The sequence below is a fragment of the Hibiscus syriacus genome, unplaced genomic scaffold (assembly GCF_006381635.1).
Source record: "Hibiscus syriacus cultivar Baekdansim isolate YM2019G1 unplaced genomic scaffold, ASM638163v2 tig00000340_pilon, whole genome shotgun sequence".
Taxonomy (NCBI): domain Eukaryota; kingdom Viridiplantae; phylum Streptophyta; class Magnoliopsida; order Malvales; family Malvaceae; genus Hibiscus; species Hibiscus syriacus.
Window position 1 is genome coordinate 2517376 of NW_024061783.1, and position 19640 is coordinate 2537015.

The window sequence follows — 19640 nt, forward strand, 5'->3', positions numbered from 1 at the left end:
GAATGAACACCCCTAAGAAGGAGCCCAAAGCTAATAAAGAAATAGATAGACTAAATGTTTTAACTTTAATGAGAAAATAGTAAATTATGTAATTAATATTGCTAACTACTTAGAACCCTTTTATATGTCAACACTTATGCAGTTAATTAATTAAAACCAAAGTTTAATTAATAGTAACCTAACAATTGCCTAACTTTAATAATGACCCAATGTGGAATTATTAAGGTGTATCAATTACATTTCATCATTACCATAATTCCATTTTATTCTTTTTGAACTCCAAGGTAAATTACACTTTAGTATTTAAATTATCAATTTTAGTTTGTTTTAGTATTTAAATTTTTAATTTTTTTAAAATTATACCTAAAATTTAGTTTTTGTTTCATTTTAGTATTCATTCAAAATTTAACGTAATTTTTTTTGAAAAAATTGAATGTTTAAGTAGAAATGGATAAAAACTGATAGTTGAGGATCAAATGCTTAGTTTACCCAAAATTTATTATTTCCTGGTTATGTATGATCGTCTCCTTGCCCAATATATATATAAGGGGTGGAGGCGTGGAACTAGCCATGCAACCATAGCTCTCTCATAAACGAAGCTCGAAACTCTGTACGTTAACTCGAAAACATATTGAAACTATATTGGAGAGCTGAAGATACATCTATTTATTGGGACGTATGGGCAGCATGGGCCGTGTATGCGATGAATTGGAGCCGAATGGAGTCGAGCTGGCGTCAAGTTCTTCAACAAATGATACTCCTGCAAAAGTGCCAATAGATATTAGCAAGCTCAGACCCGACGAACGCCATGTTTTCATAGAGAAGCTCATCAAAAACATCGAGAAAGACAACCTCCAGTTGTTGCAGAAGACTAGAAAAAGACTCGATAGGTGAATTATAACAGTATAACTCCATTTCCTATAATGAATTTCGGGATTTATACGCCAAATCTAAACTGGTTTCCGTGTTTAATTTTTGCAGAGTTGACGTCAAATTGCCGACGGTGGAGGTGCGATTCAGAAATCTCAGCGTGGAAGCGGAGTGCGATGTGATTCATGGGAAGCCTTTACCCACGTTGTGGAATTCTCTTCGGAGCATTGTCACTGTAAGTATCGAAGGAGGCGATTTTGGGTTTCGTAAGCAATTTTTTTTGAAAGATCAAATAATCCATGAACTATTGATTTTGTTCTTGGACAGTATCCTGCAGTAAAGCTGTTTGGTTCAAAGTCGCACCGGGCAGAGATGAGCATTATTAACGATATCAGTGGCTGCATAAAGCCTGGAAGGTAATTTTATGCTTGAAATTTGATCGATGTGTATGTAATTTTAGAAGTGAAAAGTTGTTTATACCAAATGAGATTGTGCAGGATGAGCCTGCTGCTCGGCCCTCCGGGATGCGGGAAGACGACGCTGTTGAAGGCACTTTCAGGGAATCTAAACACATCCCTCAAGGTAGTAATTTTAAAGATCAAACTTATAAAATTCGAAAGGACGAAAACTTATAAGTGCCGCCAACCCCCTCGTCTCATCCTATACTCCCTTTTTATTCTTTATACCATGACAATTAATATTAATATACTATGGTTGGTTGATAAAGGGTTTTCTCTCAAAATTAATAAATACTTTTATTTATCTAAAATGATAATTATATATGATTATATAAAAATGTATACAAAGTTTATTATTAAATATGATAATTTTTCATATGTAATAATACATGTTAAAATTTTTGAGTGAATAACAAAATTTAAAACCAATCACAACTGAGTTATAAAAAAAACTAGATTTTAGATTGTCAAAATTTAGCTTATATAAATATATTATTTTTAATTATAAAAAGTTTTATTTTTAATGTATTTTTAATTCCTAAACACAATAATCTTACTATTCATCTAAATGGAGCTTTAGTTTGATTGCAAGCCGCAAGCTACAATATGTACTATAGATGTTAAGCTAAACTATTAAAGTATTTTGGTTGTATGCTAAATTTATGACTGTTACTATTGAAGTATTTTAATTAAACGATAATAAATAAGAAGAAATAAAAATATGTACACATGGATTTACGTAGAATATTCCAAATGAAAAAAATCTCGAGTATAGAATTTTTTTTACTATATTCAACTTTAAATTGTAGTAAGATTACATGAGAATATGTGAAACCTTTAGAATCATATATATATATATATAATTGTACGAACACAATGGTCTTATTCATTTGTTACTCTCAAGTTAATTTTTCGGACTGAATCAAATGAAATTTGAATCACAAACTACAAGTAAAATGGAGCATCCATATGTAAATGTATTGATGGTGTGATATATAAGATGGTTTGAAGATATATATATATATTTTTGGTTGGGTTGTAATAGGTAAGCGGGGAAGTTTCTTACAATGGATACAAACTAGAAGAATTCGTTCCACAGAAAACTTCAGCATATATAAGCCAAGATGACCTGCACATCTCGGAGATGACAGTCAGGGAAACACTCGATTTTTCAGCCCGTTGTCAGGGTTTAGGCAGCCGAGAAGGTGTTCTTTCATTTTCCATCAAACTAACATTCATCTGTAACTTAAATAACCAATGGTGCTAAAAACTAACACTTGTTTTACGGTTACGAAGAATTATTGAAGGAGGTCAGCAGAAGGGAGAAGCAAGCAGGTATCGTTCCAGATCCGATTATCGATACTTATATGAAGGTACATTTAAACATGATCATTTATATGTTTTTATTTTATATTTCGACCGGTGATATCAAATTCAGTCAAGAATAATATGGTCACTTCTGTTCGATCATATAGGCTACATCCATGAAAGGGGCCAGGGGAACTCTTCAAACTGACTACATACTAAAAGTAATTTTTGTCGACAAAGCTTGGACATGCTTCCTATTATAATGCAAGACCAGTAACAGATTCTTGATTCTGCAGATTCTTGGACTTGATATTTGTGCCGGTACTATAGTTGGAGATGCCCTAAGAAGAGGTATCTCTGGTGGACAGAAGAAGAGGTTGACTACAGGTAGTGACAAAACAAATCAATTCATATTACCGTTTAATTTTGGATAGTTAAGCTATTGAACCTTCTTAATTTTGATATATATATATATGTTAATATCACAACAATGTATCTAAATTGTGCAGGGGAGATCCTTGTTGGCCCCATACAAACTTTGTTTATGGATGAAATAACCAATGGCCTTGACAGTTCCACAGCATATCAAATTATTGCTTGTCTACAGCAGCTGGTGCATATCACAGATGCAACTTTGTTGGTCTCACTGCTTCAGCCTGCACCAGAAACCTTTGAACTATTTGATGATATTATATTGATGGGTGAAGGAAAAGTTATATATCACGGACCACGTGGTGGCATTGTCGAATTCTTCGAAAGCTGTGGCTTCAGATGCCCTCAAAGGAAAGGGATTGTGGACTTCCTTCAAGAGGTAAGGGAACACTTGTTCAATTTTTTTTTCTAACACCAGAAAATTTGTCTTATTTCTTCAACTTGAAGTTCTTTGCTATTTGACTATGTAGGTCATATCCAGGAAAGATCAAGAACAATATTGGCATAATACTGAGTTACCCTACTCGTATGTTTCTGTTGATATGTTCTCTAAGCTGTTTAGAGAATCCCCCTTGGGAAAATGGATAAACGAGGATCTCTTAGAGCCATATGATGAGTCTCAATGCCACAAGCATGCTCTTTCCTTTAATGACTATTCTGTTTCAAAATGGGAAATCTTCAGAGCTTGCATGTCAAGAGAATATCTCCTCATGAGAAGGAACTCATTTTTATACATGTTCAAATTAATTCAGGTTAAGAAATTATTAATTTATTTATTTTATCATGGTCTATGCTTTGGTTTGGAAACATAAATTGAGATAGTCTACGTAGTTTGTGCTGATGGATTGCTAACATAAAAAACTTCTTTCATGGCAGCTTGTCATCATTGCAATTGTGACAATGACCGTGTTTCTTAAGAGTGGGATGGATATTGATATCCTTCATGCAAATTACTACTTGGGAGCAATGTTTTATGCGCTCCTGATACTTGTTGTTGATGAATTTCCAGAGATACATTTGACTGTTTCAAGACTCTCAATTTTCTACAAACAGAAAATGTTGCACTTTTACCCAGTTTGGGCTTATGCAATCCCATCTATTATTTTAAAGATTCCTATTTCATTTGTTCAATCCCTGGTTTGGACATCCCTTACGTATTATGTAATGGGATACAGCCCTGAAGTTGGGAGGTAAGTGAGTTTCAAAAGTTATAATTTTATCAGATAGCACTCCTGAGAAAATTTATGTCAGGTTTTCTTATCCTTTACCTTCTATTCAGATTCTTCCGCCAGTTCCTTATATATTTTTCCGTGCAAATATCATCGGCATCCATGTACCGTTTCTTGGCATCAGTCTGCCAAACTATGGATTGTTCAGTAGCAATTGGCACTCTTCTACTTTTCTTGGAATTGATATTTTGTGGCTTTATCATCCCACAATGTAATGTTCTCATCTCTCTTATAAGTATGAAATAAACTACCAAACATGATTATGATTCATTAATCTAAGTGCTTTGGTTACAGCGTTCATGCCAAGCTGGTTGAGGTGGGCGTTTTGGGTTTCCCCTCTCACATATGCTACCATAGGCCTCTCAGGAAATGAATTTCATGCTCCAAGATGGCAAAGGGTAATGAACATTTCTAGTTTTTGCCTACACTATCTTAATATTAAATACACCGATTTTCATGCTGTTTTTCTTATTCTTATCTGATTAATGTACTCAATTCTTTGTTCACTTTACAGGTCCTGACAATGAATTCTACAATAGGACAAGAAACACTGAAAAGCCATGGATTTTACTTTGAGGAGTACTTTTTCTGGATTTCAATTGGTGTCTTACTTGGGTTTGCTTTAGTCTGGAACCTTGGATTTACTTTGGCCTTAAGTTTCTTGAAGTGTATGTTCCACTTTTTCCCATTTTGTTTGATTGTTCTTCAGAATAAGAAATACATGGTTGTTCATTTTTCTCTTGTTAAAATTTGGTTCAGCCCCTGGATATTCTCGAGTTGTCATTTCACACGAAAAGCTTTCCACAGTAAAGAAAGGAGATTCTCTCAATGGTGCAGATATGGAAGACGTGTCTAGCTTTTCACATTCCCGTAAAAAGGAAGAATCTAGTAAAGGTTTATTCTTTTATCTTCATTTCATCGAATCACTTTTGCAGCCTCATTTAAACTATGTATTCATGTCTACCTTGTTTCTTATCACAGTGAAGATGGTGTTACCTTTTGATCCGTCAACATTAACATTTCAAAATGTACAATACTATGTTGACACACCTCAGGTAAAGAGTTGATTTGGAATATAAGACTTGTACTGGAGACACCATTAACTGATAAACATTCATGCACCTGTATAATGTCAACTTATGAGCCGTTGGATGACACAAGAATATTAATATCATTATTGGTGCATTGTTTTCATTATGTTAGGAGATGAGAAAAGAAGGATATGTTCAGAGGAAACTCCAAATACTGTCAGATATCACTGGAGCAGCCAAGCCTGGTGTTCTAACAGCCCTGATGGGTCCTAGTGGAGCTGGAAAAACTACTCTTCTCGATGTTCTGGCAGGGAGGAAAACTATAGGATACATAGAAGGCGAAATCAGAGCAAATGGTTATCCTAAAGTTCAAGAAACATTTGCTAGGATATCAGGTTATTGTGAGCAAAATGATATACATTCTCCTCAAATCACAGTAAAAGAATCTTTGATTTTTTCTGCTTGGATGCGCCTTCCCGCTTGTATTGATTCAAAAACTAAAACTGTAAGTCTCGAAAGATGTGAGAAATGATGATATTTGGCTACCTAAGTTTGGAGATAATTTGTCTTAAATATGCCGCTTTACCGGATTTTGCAGAAATTTGTGCAAGAAGTTATCGAGACAATTGAACTTGATGGAATGGAGGATGCTTTAGTTGGCACACCTGGTCTTAGTGGACTATCAACTGAGCAACGGAAACGACTCACAATTGCTGTGGAACTCGTTGCTAATCCTTCCATAATATTCATGGATGAACCTACCACAAGTCTAGATGCAAGAGCTGCGGCCATTGTCATGCGTGCTGTGAAGAATGTAGTTGATACAGGTAGAACAATTGTTTGCACAATCCACCAACCAAGCATTGACATATTTGAAGCATTCGATGAGGTGAAAAATCCGATTTATTTGACCGCTCCTTGCCATCAAGAAAAAGTTTAATAAAACGAGTCCTCCACTTCTCTTTCATATTCATGCTAATGTTCATTGCAGTTGATTTATCTAAAAAATGGTGGGAGTTTAATCTACTGTGGACCATTGGGACAAAATTCTAGTAAGGTTATAGAATACTTCGAGGTTAGTTACGCACTTTTGGCCTTTTCATTCTCTGATTAATGTATACTACACTAATTGCTTTCTGGACATAATTTTTTTACTTCTATACTCTTCGTGGCAGAATATACCTGGGGTGACCAAGATCAAAGATAATTGCAACCCGGCGACATGGATGCTAGAGGCTACTTCATCTTCAGTAGAATCTGAACTAGGAATCGATTTTTCTGAAATTTACAAGAGTTCTGCCTTGTATGAGTAAGTTAAATTAGAACGCTTTGGTGATTTTTGTATTTTCTAAAGTTGAACCAGGAGCCAGTGATTTCCTCTTTACATGCATATTCATTTTTATACCTTCCACTGTTCATTTTGTGGTAGGATTAGTGGATATTTATGAACTTCCAAGTGATAGATTTTATTTTATTTTTTGGTAGGAACAATAAAGAGCTTGTAAGGCAACTGAGTAATCCCCCCTCCAGGTTCCAAAGATGTGTATTTTCCAACCCAATATGCCCAAAACTATTGGGGACAGATCAAAAATTGCCTATGGAAACTGCATTTATCTTATTGGAGAAATCCTTCATACAACTTGATGCGTTTCGTGTTCACTATTGTAATTTCGTTGACTCTAGGCATCCTCTTTTGGGACCAAGGAAGTAAAATGTAAGTCTGGGTAAATTTGTAAAGGAGTCGATACTTTTATGGGTTGTAATTCTGCAGATACATTAACTTTAATCTTCTTTTTTTCCCACTACAGAAACAACCAGCAGAATTTATTCAACATTTTTGGTTCAATGTATGGAGCTGTGATGTTCCTTGGAAGCAACAGCGGCTCAGCTGTTCAACCATCTGTGGCAACCGAGAGAGTCGTTATGTATCGAGAAAGATTCGCTGGGATGTACTCTTCCTGGTCTTATGCTCTTGCACAGGTAACACGAATACACAAACTTATCAATGTATAATACGCTGAGCACAATTATAACACGTAAAAGTAATACGAATTAATTGTCGGACCTATATTGCAGGTGTTGATCGAGATTCCCTACCTATGTGCACAAGCTGTAGTGTTTGTGATAATCACATATAGTATGATAGGATACTATGTGACGGCATATAAGGTGTTTTGGTACTTCTATGCCATCTTCTCTACACTGCTGACCTTCAGCTTTTTAGGAATGCTTCTTGTCTCTTTGACACCGAATATTGCAATAGCTGGAGCTTTAACCTCTACTTGCTATCCATTGACTAATCTTTTCTCTGGCTTTTTGCTTCCTAAACTGGTTAGTATTCTCCCTCTAGTTTTGATCTTTAAACACTCTTTTGCATGTCATTGCTCATAAAAGAGTAAATCTTGTTGTCATCCTTCAATTTCGATAGTTTGAAGATAGGAAAAGGGGTTACAGATGTCCGGATTTGAACCGTAGTTTCGTTGTTGGTTTGTGCAGAAAATACCAAGCTGGTGGATCTGGATGTATTATTTACTGCCAACATCTTGGACTTTAAACTTGCTGCTGACTTCACAATATGGAGATGATAATGGTGAACTTATGGTATATAATGAAACTACAACAGTATCTACTTTGTTAGAGCAGTATTTTGGGTTTGGAAATCATCACATTGCTGTTTCTGCTGCTGTTCTCTTCTGCTATCCCTTAATTTTTTCATCACTTTTTGCATTCTTTATCAACCGTTTGAACTTCGAGCGAAGATAAAATCGTCTTCCCGCTCTTGGAACAAGAGAATAGTAATTTGTAGTAAGAAATTAACATGTAATTAACACGAATTTTCAATAAATTGTTCAGAATTCTTTGTATTCATGTGTAACTTGGGTTTAATAAATCTATGGTTTCCTTCATATATGTAACAAAACCTTGGCTGGATCATGTTGTTTTCACTAGGAACCTCTGTGCTTGTACCAATTGTGTTCTTTTGAAAGCAACCTCTGGATTTTCAACTGAAGTACTGGGCTTGGGGAAACACTCATCTATTTCTAGTCTTGACAAGCTGTGGCCTTGAGGCCTTCCTCTCCATCTTTTCCCTTTTCTTTCTAGTCTTTTCATCCTCCACCTCTCCCTAATCGAACAAACAATCTTACAAATATCGATATATGAATTTTACGGTTGCCCTGCGGAATAATACGAGGGTGTAGAAACCGGACATACCTCTGAGCCCTGTGATAGAAATCCACTAATGAACCCGAAAGATTTATATGCTCCAAATGCTGGTATCTGAAAAGCAACAAATAACTCCATAACCATCCGAGGAACATGGGGTAGTATTAAGCTACCAATATGGGGCTACTATACCAAAATGATATTCTGCTAGTGTAATGAAATTAGCAACATACTTTCGTTCCAAATTATACGCTTTAATTCCAAAAGCAGAGCAAAGGATGGAAGTATCAGATTGATTTCCATGAGCAACCAGGTAAAGAGAACTTACCACAAGATACGTATACCAAAACTTGTCAGATATAATGGATGCTAGTTGCACAAAATTTGTAATGTAGATAATATCATGTAAATAGCTGCAAGAAACTAGCAACCGTAAGGTGGGGATATTTAGTACATACAGAAACACACACACACAGAGATCATAAGACAAATAGACAATAGATTGAACTAATTCATAACTCAAAAGACTTATATATGAACATAAAGATTTAAACTATCCAACAAATAAGCTAAAGAACATATTGGCAGACACATTGAAATTAAGGTGAAAATAAGATAAAACATTGAAATTTCGTACCCACATATTCCGCCAACGCTCATATCAAATCCATCATCAAGAAGCTCTCCATCATCAGCGTAAGAAGGTTTTGCCATCCGGGCAAGTTGTTGATAGGGGAAGAAGTAAGCTACAGATGTTAAAAGTAGACCAACCCAATGCTTCCATGTGATTGAGAAATGGAAGATCAACATCCTAACCAAGACATAGATAACCCACATAAAAGAAAATTAGAACATTAACCCCAAAAAGTAAGATAATTAACAAGTTTAGAATCCAACTACAAAGACAAGAAAATTAAATAGTACTTAACCCAACAACAATCAATCTCCACATTGACTAAAAGTGAGAACAATTGTAAGAAATCTGATGTGGTGGTATGTCAAAACAAAAGCTAATTAAGAAAACGTTTTTCAAAGGCTCAAAATAAAATCTACAAAGTTAAACGAAAAACATATTGCATCTTTTCTACAGATTACTAAAGAAGAAGAAAAATTGATGATAGAACCTACCAAGAAAAAAACTTACACTGGGCTCCAACTTCCAATGCTTAAGGACTTACAAGATCATTGCTTTGTACATATTCCAATTCTAGTAATTAACAGAATTAGCACAATTACTCATGCTAGATCCGAAAACAATTATAAGATTAACTTAATAGTCAACGAAGGGATGTATACAAGAAACAGGAAAAATTCATTTCTATTTTCTTCCTGATTGTAGATCATGGTGTTATAACGTACTGAGTTATTCATTAACAAATCTAATTTAATCAGGATATAATACTTGGAATTAATTTAAAAGATAAATAAGTCATAACTTGAAGAATTTAAGGGAAATAATAATAAGACCAAGAAGATGATGAGAGCGTACATTGCAGGCAACTATGAGGCGACGCAGATTGCTCATATGGCGAGCATTCTCTTCCGTACGCTTCTTGGCACCTTGATTTGCCATTTCTCGATCTCTTTCCGCGACTGGTCAACGACTTTCACTCTAGATTCGATAACAATCAAACAGACCGGGAGGAGGAGGCCTCAAAGAGAGAGATAAATAAATAATTGTTCTTATACCACTTGTCACCAGATTATTATATTTTTTTCATTAAAAAATATGTCTAATAAAATATGCAGTGTACGAACCGAACGACTTCAGTATTAAAGAAATTATTGTAACTCCTTGAGATTCCATGTTCAAGCACCATAAATACCAATAGTATGAACGTTCAATGTTAACTGTTTGAGAGTATGTAGTACCATCACTTTTAAATTCAAGGATCTCCTTTTTCCTTTTCAACTAGTCCAACACTCGATTCGGAGATTAGTTCACTGACAATGAATCCCTAGTTGTTCTTGTTACACTTCTTATCGGTTTGCCCTTGAACCGGTAGAGGGAACTTACACATCTTTGATTTTAGGAGTTCATGTGGTACTCACTTTCCTCTATGACGCTAGTCACGTCGTTCATCGTCTCACCCGCTGACACATCTTTCAGAATGATCCTTCATTCACAATTACTCAATACATGTTCGATTGGAGATACTCAGAAGTATTTCATCTAGTATGGTTACTTCTGTTGTAATCCACTCCTATGAGTGTTTTCTAGGCCCCTTTGGCAATTTATGTCTCTCAAGAACTAAGTTCCACCATTATGGAAAATCCTTAGCTCTTATAGTCCTTAACGAGGTCAATTCTAACCATCCAAAAGGGGTAATATCGATATTCTGTTTGCGGTATCGATACTTTGGGTCAAGTATCGACACTCCTATGAGTATCGGTACCAAAATGGCTACTGGATTGCAAATTTTACCCTTAGTATTGATATTGTTACCTTCAGTATCGATACCAGGGTTATAATATCGATACTCCTCTTTAGAATATCGATACTCCCATTATAAAATGTCCAAAAATTGATCCAGTTCAACCAATATCGATATTGTTCATCTAATATTGATACCTAACCCAGAAAACCTAGAAATAGGCTCGGGAAACACTAAAAAATCCTCTCAAAAACTCTAGTTTGGTCTCAAATCAACTTCTAAACCTTAAGGGGCTTATTTAGGGTCATTTAACACTATCAAAACACAAACTTTATACTAAAAGCGTTATCTAAAACAAGAATCAAGCAAACCCCCAAATATACTCAAATCCCCAAATACCCAACAAGGCATTATGTTTAGGAGTTTCATAACACAACAAAGGATTGCAAATACAATACCTTAGCTTAGAAATTCGAAATGAAGTTCTTTTCTTCAACTACTCTGTTTTTTTCTCTTATGTGTTTGCATTTGAACTCTCCAAACCCATTTTCTCTTGTAAAATAAGAAACCCAAAGCTTAAATCCTTAAAACAATGCTGATGAAAGGATTATGGACAAATTTGAAGTATGAGAAAGGCTCAAGAATTTACCTTTGAGCTATGGAATTTGGAGAGGAAGAATGAGAGGGAAAAAATGAAGAAATAAAAAGAAGAAGGAGATAAAAAAGATAAAAACTTTCGTCTTTTTAAAAATGAGATAATTATACTATAGGTCCCTCCTCGTTTTTCTACAATTCAAAAACCTATTTTCTGACTAATTGAGCTCAAATCCAACTCAATTAAGCCCATACTCGGTCCAACGACTCTAATTATGAAACCTTCGAAACCCACATAACTCTCGGGTAAACTCGAAACTACTAACCTGGAATTTAGGGTGTTACATTGTAATCACCTTAGCTTAATAAAAAATAATAATTAAGCTCTACATATTTGAATACACTTGTACTTAATTTATGGGGTAAACTATACCAGTGAACACCCAACTATAACCCCTTTTCATTTTGACCATCATTTTTGAATTCTTGTCAATTAGGTCACCCAACTATTTAAATGCATTCAATCAAGCCACTAGCCGTTAACAGTTAACGAAAGTGATGATGTGATAGTTAGTAAAATTGGTATAATTATACATTTGGTCACTATTACTTATATATTCTATCAATTTGATCATAATTTTAATAAATTAAAATAAATTTAATATACGAATCAGATCGTGCCACATGTCATTAGTGTCAAATATCATGACACGTGTCATCCTTTGGTGAAAAGAAAATTAAAGTTGTTGAAATAAGGGAGAGGGAAAATCGAATTTGGGTTTTTGGGGTTGATGAAGCAACCTTCCAACCATTGAACCAAGCTGATTACTTAGTATATAATAGGCTACATATGATATATATTTTGTATATTAATATAAACTTAAATTCTTAATATTTTGTATAATACTCTATATTTTAACTTAAATTCACGTATTAATATTAAAAATATTTTTATTTTTATTTTGAATTATTAAATATATTTTATTCTTGTCTTAACCTAAAAATAAATTTTATTTTTATTTTAACTTAAATTATATTATAATCTTATCCTAACTTAAAAATATATTTTATTTTTATCTTAAATTTTAAAAAGTATATATATTTTTTATTTTAACTTATTACATATATTATGATGTTCTTAACTTAAATGATTAAATATATTCTAGTCTTACCTTAAATTATTAAATATATTTTATCCTTATTTTAACGTCAAATATATATATTATTCTTATTTTTAAATTAAATATGTATATTTTATTTTATTTAAAAAAGTATATTTTATTTTTTATTTAATTTAAAAATTTAGACATTATTTTTATCTTAGTTTTAAAATATTATAAGAATAAAATATAAATATTTAAGTTAAGGTAAGAATAAATTATTTTTTAAAATTAATAAAAAATTAAAATATATATTTTAGGTTAAAATAAGAATAAATATATTTTTAAGTTATGATAAGAATAAAATATATAGTTTAATGTTAAGATGTTAATTTAATTTAATATGTGAATTTAAGTTAAGATATATAAAATTATAAGTATTTAAGTTTAGACTTGTATTCACTATACTTGGCATATGCAATTTAAACCAAAAGGTTTGCTTGATTTAGTGGTTAAACTTCTTCTTTACTTCTCAATTATCTTGGGCTTGATCCCTTGCTTCCTTATTTCATCTTTTTCAATTTTCTTTTCATTTGGTTCAAAATAAAATTATTAAATTAAAATAAATTAAATTCGCTAGTAGAATTGTAACACCCCCAACCCGTATCCGACCCGGATACAAGTCCGAAGTGTCACATTGACTTTTCAAACATTTATTCGTATAAAATAGTGAGTAATTTAAAAACTTTGATAACATTTAACTTATTCAAAACGTTTACAAAATATATCAGAGTTCATACAATTTATATCTTTAGACTACATGCCAACTACACTCTATGAACAGTACATATATTTTCTGATCCGACATTTGGTAAGGAGAACTGACCTGTCTTGCTCCGCATTACTCTTTACTCTTCTCGAAACCTACGTGTGAAACAATCACACGCTAAGTCGAAGACTTAGTGAGGCATAACAACTTATAATGCACTTTATAACATATATCAATACATGCATATTCTGTTCTATCATGTTATACCAATACCATGCATTCTTCGTATCCTATAAACTCATATCAGATTAATTACAGTAATTACATACATACACATAATTCATCATATCACAAATCATATACATATATCACATACATTGTTCTCATATCACCAATATCCATACCTGTAAGCATATTACTTTAACATTCATGAATTTGTATTAATGAGTTTCTTGACCCATGATATCATATTGAGAACCTAAGGTATCTGAGTATTGTGAGGTTGTGCACTATGCTGTCACTACAGCTCGTATAAATGCACCGAAGTGCCGCGTAGAATTGCACCGTAGTGCCATATAATGATGTCCATAAGGACCACATAGAATTCCTTAAGAATCATATACATATGCTAGGGATCATATATGTGTCTCACCAGACTTCACACATGTTCCAAAGAATATATATATATCCCGAAGGACCGCGTAGAATATTGTCCCGAAGGACCGCGTAGACCCTCTACTCTTGGCATGCCAACTATACCCCTAGCTCTCAAGACACATAACATGGGCATTTTCTTTTATACTTATCATTTCACATAACACATAGTTCAATTACTCATAGAACATTTTCATATGAGTCACATTTACATGTCACATAGCTTATATTTCTCACGTAGTTACATAGATCCATATCATATAACATTTATCACAAAGTGCACATAATCACACATATCATATCATATAGCTTAGATCATTTCTCAGATATTCATATAAACATACATATCATATCTTGTTCACATATGATCATATATGCTTCATATAACACATAAAACACTTTCTCCTAGCTTATATCAATTTTTAGAGTTCTTTCATATTACCTGATGACATATATCATATAGATATATAATAACGGATATCATATATCTACCTTATGCTCTATTTCTTTGTATTCCCATAGATTATAAATTATGCTGTATTTATAAACATATATCATTTAATAGTATTTTTATTTAGGTACTAATTAATCTCTTTACTTAATTCAATTTATATTCATTATAATCTTTTCATATAGCTCCATTATACTAATTCTCATAATAAATCATACCACTAAGTACTTGTCCAACTCATGTTTCCATTATGCATATATTGTTACCCATGTTTACCTAGTTCATATCACTTCTTATAAACTCACATTCATCATATTTTCCTATTATTACATATTTTATCTCATAACCATGTATCCACATAGTCTTATATTTCATTATCATATTACATATACTTGTTCTCCTATGACCCTTAATAAACATATATTTCTATTTCCCTACATCTCTCGACTTATCTTCTATATTCCTATAATTTCATAACTTATTTTATATCATTTTCCCTTTTTATTCACATAAACCATCTATTTATTTAGTTCAATTTCTCATGACTTCCACAATACTCTTTAATAAAACTTTGTAGCTCTTCACTATAATACATAAACCATAGTTTCCTTTAATTTATCAATCTTCCCTATATTACTTATGTATCCTTATTTATGCCTTCGAATTCATACTATTCTCTTAGAGTCTCCTAACATTTCTCATATAATCACTTATACCATATCATATAACTTATACTTGATTATCTTATTCTCTCATGTTCATTTCATTTCTTATGACTCTATCATATAACTTATCTCATGTTCTTCCATTATTACATAATAAAGTCTTACATAAATCATATAACATATACAAATCATATCATTATCTTTAGCCATGCATACATACAATCAATGTAATACATATAATCACATATAGTTATAACCAACACATAATCACATTGACTTTTCAAACATTTATTCGTATAAAATAGTGAGTAATTTAAAAACTTTGATAACATTTAACTTATTCAAAACGTTTACAAAATATATCAGAGTTCATACAATTTATATCTTTAGACTACATGCCAACTACACTCTATGAACAGTACATATATTTTCTGATCCGACATTTGGTAAGGAGAACTGACCTGTCTTGCTCCGCATTACTCTTTACTCTTCTCGAAACCTACGTGTGAAACAATCACACGCTAAGTCGAAGACTTAGTGAGGCATAACAACTTATAATGCACTTTATAACATATATCAATACATGCATATTCTGTTCTATCATGTTATACCAATACCATGCATTCTTCGTATCCTATAAACTCATATCAGATTAATTACAGTAATTACATACATACACATAATTCATCATATCACAAATCATATACATATATCACATACATTGTTCTCATATCACCAATATCCATACCTGTAAGCATATTACTTTAACATTCATGAATTTGTATTAATGAGTTTCTTGACCCATGATATCATATTGAGAACCTAAGGTATCTGAGTATTGTGAGGTTGTGCACTATGCTGTCACTACAGCTCGTATAAATGCACCGAAGTGCCGCGTAGAATTGCACCGTAGTGCCATATAATGATGTCCATAAGGACCACATAGAATTCCTTAAGAATCATATACATATGCTAGGGATCATATATGTGTCTCACCAGACTTCACACATGTTCCAAAGAATATATATATATCCCGAAGGACCGCGTAGAATATTGTCCCGAAGGACCGCGTAGACCCTCTACTCTTGGCATGCCAACTATACCCCTAGCTCTCAAGACACATAACATGGGCATTTTCTTTTATACTTATCATTTCACATAAACTTGTAATTCACTTCCCATATCACGTATCACATAGCTTCACTTACACGTAGATCATTTTCATATCATTCTCATGTCACATATATCATGTTTTCATATAATTTCTATCATTTCTCACCCAATCACATTTATTCATGTAAACATACTTATCATATCTTGTTCACATAAGATCATATATGCTACATATAACACATAGAACACTTCCTCCTAGCTTATATCAATTTTCAGAGTTCTTTCATATTACCTGATGACATATATCATATAGATATATAATAACGGATATCATATTATCTACCTTATGCTCTATTTCTTTGTATTCCCATAGATTATAAATTATGCTGTATTTCTAAACATATATCATTTAATAGTATTTTTATTTAGGTACTAATTTAATCTCTTTACTTAATTCAATTTCATATATTCATTATAATTTTTTCATATAGCTCCATTATACTAATTCTCATAATAAATCATACCACTAAGTACTTGTCCAACTCATGTTTCCATTATGCATATACTGTTACCCATGTTTACCTAGTTCATATCAATTCTTATAAACTCACTTTCATCATAGTTTCCTATTATTACATATTTTATCTCATAACCATGTATCCACATAGTCTTATATTTCATTATCATATTACATATACTTGTTCTCCTATGACCCTTAATAAACATATATTTCTATTTCCCTACATCTCTCGACTTATCTTCTATATTCCTATAATTTCATAACTTATTTTATATCATTTTCCCTTTTTATTCACATCAACCATCTATTTATTTAGTTCAATTTCTCATGACTTCCACAATACTCTTTAATAAAACTTTGTAGCTCTTCACTATAATACATAAACCATAGTTTCCTTTAATTTATCAATCTTCCCTATATTACTTATGTATCCTTATTTATGCCCTCGAATTCATACTATTCTCTTAGAGTCTCCTAATATTTCTCGTATAATTACTTATACCATATCATATAACTTATACTTGATTATCTTATTCTCTCATGTTCATTTCATTTCATATGACTCTACCATATAACTTATTTCATGTTCTTCCATTATTACATATTAAAGTCTTACATACATCATATAACATATACAAAGCATATCCTTATCTTTAGTCATGCATACATACAATCAATATAATACAGATAACCACATATAATTATAACTACACATAATCATGTCCATGACTTCATGCATATTACTCTAGGAAATAGACTCATCGCAAGTCTTATTTCCATTAAACACTACATATCACTAGTATGCACTCACCTGGGCCTCGTTGTTTGAATCAATCCTAATCCTTAGTTTGTTCCGGAATAAGCTTTCATTCTATATCTACATAATAATACATTAATACTTATCAGTATACTGATTGATATATTCGAAACTATCACTCCTTAGTCTCAAAGAAAAGCCAATTTCATCTTTTAATGAAGGTATGCATCGATGCACTACACCATGCATCGATGCATAAATCCTATTCGATGTTTGTATTTAATGGGGATGCATCGATGCACTCCTTATGCATCGATGCATAAATCCCATTCGATGTTTTCTATTTAAATTCATGCATCGATGCACCTTAAACAATTTCTGGTATTTATCATCGATGCATCGGTGCACAATGAATGTGCATCGATGCACATTGCCCAGAACTGACATTTTAGCACGTAAATCATCAACTCTTCCCTTAATTCTTCTATTTTAAGCCCCTCTTATGAAATTAAAATCAACTACTATAACTTGAACCAACTTATATCCATGTAAATCATCTTTAACCTCAAAATCCTATCTTCTTTATGAGATTCAAGAATCATACCAAATTTTCTATATGATCTAAATCCAATTCTATCACTCCAAATCTCTTAATTTAACCATTGACAAGTCAAATTTAACTTCCAATCTAAGAAATGAACTTTATTCCAAGATTTCATTTGTAAACTCTAAATCTTCAATCTCTCCTAACTCCACCATCTTTTGCTTTTAAGATGATTTAAGCTTTCCTTAAGCTTAGTTATCATCTAATAATTAAAACCCAACCTTAAAATCAACAATTCAATTATAAACAAAGAAACTTACCTTTGGCTCTTGGCTTCCACGTGAAGAAGAAGAAGAAGAAGAAAGGAGAAGAGAACTCTGGAGAACTCTCTCCCTTTCCACGTGCCTTTATCCTTACCAATCCCATTTTTTATTCATTTCTTGGTCAATTGACCCTTTGCCCTTTATTTCCTTTACTAATTACTAAATAACCTTCATCATATATATCCAATAATCATTGAACTATTTCATTCTTATACTTTAGTCACCAAATTCTGAAACTTTACAATTTGGTCACTAACTCGGTATTGCGGATGTTATATATGACTTCATGCATATTACTCTAGAAATAGACTCATCGCAAGTCTTATTTCCATTAAACACTACATGTCACTAGTATGCACTCACCTGGCCTCACTAGTCAATTTCAATCTCTTATCTTTCCCTTGATCGATCTTACTTGCCAAATGTTCCGGAATTGCTTTACGCGCAGAATCTACATAAATGTACATTTTGAGGCAATCATTAGATACCTACACCTTGTAATTAGATACTAGTAACTTAAACGAACTTATTAAACCCATATTCACAATTTCCTTTAGGGGGAATCGGTTCCCTACTAAGGGGGTATCGATTCCCTCATGACATTCTGGAAATTTTTGTTCGTTTGAAGGGGTATCGGTTCCCCTTGAATGGGTACCGATTCCCCTTGCCCAGAAATCATATTTTTAACTCGAAAATTACTTCATTTCCTCTCAAACACTTCATATATCATCTCCTTTTCATTCTTAACTCTAGTACACATACTTAAACCAATCTATATTCATTTATTTCATCTTAAACCTCAAAATCCTATCTTCCATATGAGATTCAAGAATCATACCAAATTTTCAATGTGTTCTAATTCCAATTCTAACACTTCATACTTCTTAATTAGATTGATGACAAGTCAAATTCATCCATAAAACTTCAACAACCATACCATATCAAAATTTCATCTTAAAATTCATATTACAAATTCTTTCTTAATTCCTTTATCTTATTGTTTAAATCCCATATAAGCTTTCCTTAAGCTTATTTAATACCCAAAGAATCAAAACTAAGCTTAAAACTCAAGAATTAACCAACTGAAATTAAACTTACCTATTGTAGCTAAGCCCCACGTGAAGAAGAGAAAGCAAGAAGAAGAAAGCTTCCAGATAGCTCTCTTCCCACGTTTTTCACTCTTATAAAAGGGGGAATAATATCTTTTAAAGGAAAAGACCATAATACCCTTAATTTCCTTTAATAATTACTAATTAACCTTCATCATATATATCTAATAATC

General features: G+C 32.6%; 2 protein-coding genes across 2 annotated transcripts; one reads left to right on the forward strand and one right to left on the reverse strand.

The window, feature by feature from the left end:
- The first annotated feature begins 650 nt into the window (after window positions 1–650).
- Window positions 651–8245, forward strand: LOC120202456 (pleiotropic drug resistance protein 3-like). Its single transcript, XM_039202874.1, is given in 26 exon segments — window positions 651–890; window positions 982–1105; window positions 1198–1286; window positions 1368–1452; window positions 2374–2533; window positions 2625–2701; window positions 2804–2857; window positions 2933–3023; window positions 3146–3447; window positions 3539–3820; window positions 3945–4258; window positions 4348–4508; window positions 4592–4695; window positions 4812–4965; window positions 5057–5191; window positions 5279–5352; window positions 5501–5833; window positions 5927–6217; window positions 6320–6403; window positions 6504–6637; window positions 6814–6847; window positions 6849–7042; window positions 7137–7308; window positions 7405–7659; window positions 7825–8111; window positions 8156–8245. Coding segments are annotated over 25 exon segments (4182 nt in total). The 5' UTR covers window positions 651–678; the 3' UTR covers window positions 8092–8111; window positions 8156–8245.
- On the reverse strand, window positions 8156–10133 carry LOC120202467 (transmembrane protein 208 homolog). The gene is made up of 5 exons (XM_039202881.1): window positions 9983–10133; window positions 9131–9324; window positions 8822–8906; window positions 8542–8607; window positions 8156–8452 (listed from the first exon to the last, which is right to left on the reverse strand). The coding sequence occupies exons 1-5, from the start codon at window positions 10064–10066 to the stop codon at window positions 8360–8362; spliced, it is 522 nt and encodes a 173-aa protein (XP_039058812.1). The 5' UTR covers window positions 10067–10133; the 3' UTR covers window positions 8156–8359.
- Window positions 10134–19640: the final 9507 nt, after the last annotated feature.

What these genes read in the sequence shown, in the direction of transcription:
- LOC120202467 (XM_039202881.1), bottom strand. Translation starts at nt 10,066, where the DNA reads ATGGCAAATCAAGGTGCCAAGAAGCGTACGGAAGAGAATGCTCGCCAT. An exon ending in AGCGTTGGCGGAATATGTGG is followed by an intron (nt 8,907 to 9,130) that starts GTACGAAATTTC and finishes AGTTTCTTGCAG; the next exon opens with CTATTTACATGATATTATCT. An exon ending in TTTGGTATACGTATCTTGTG is followed by an intron (nt 8,608 to 8,821) that starts GTAAGTTCTCTT and finishes GTTGCTTTTCAG; the next exon opens with ATACCAGCATTTGGAGCATA.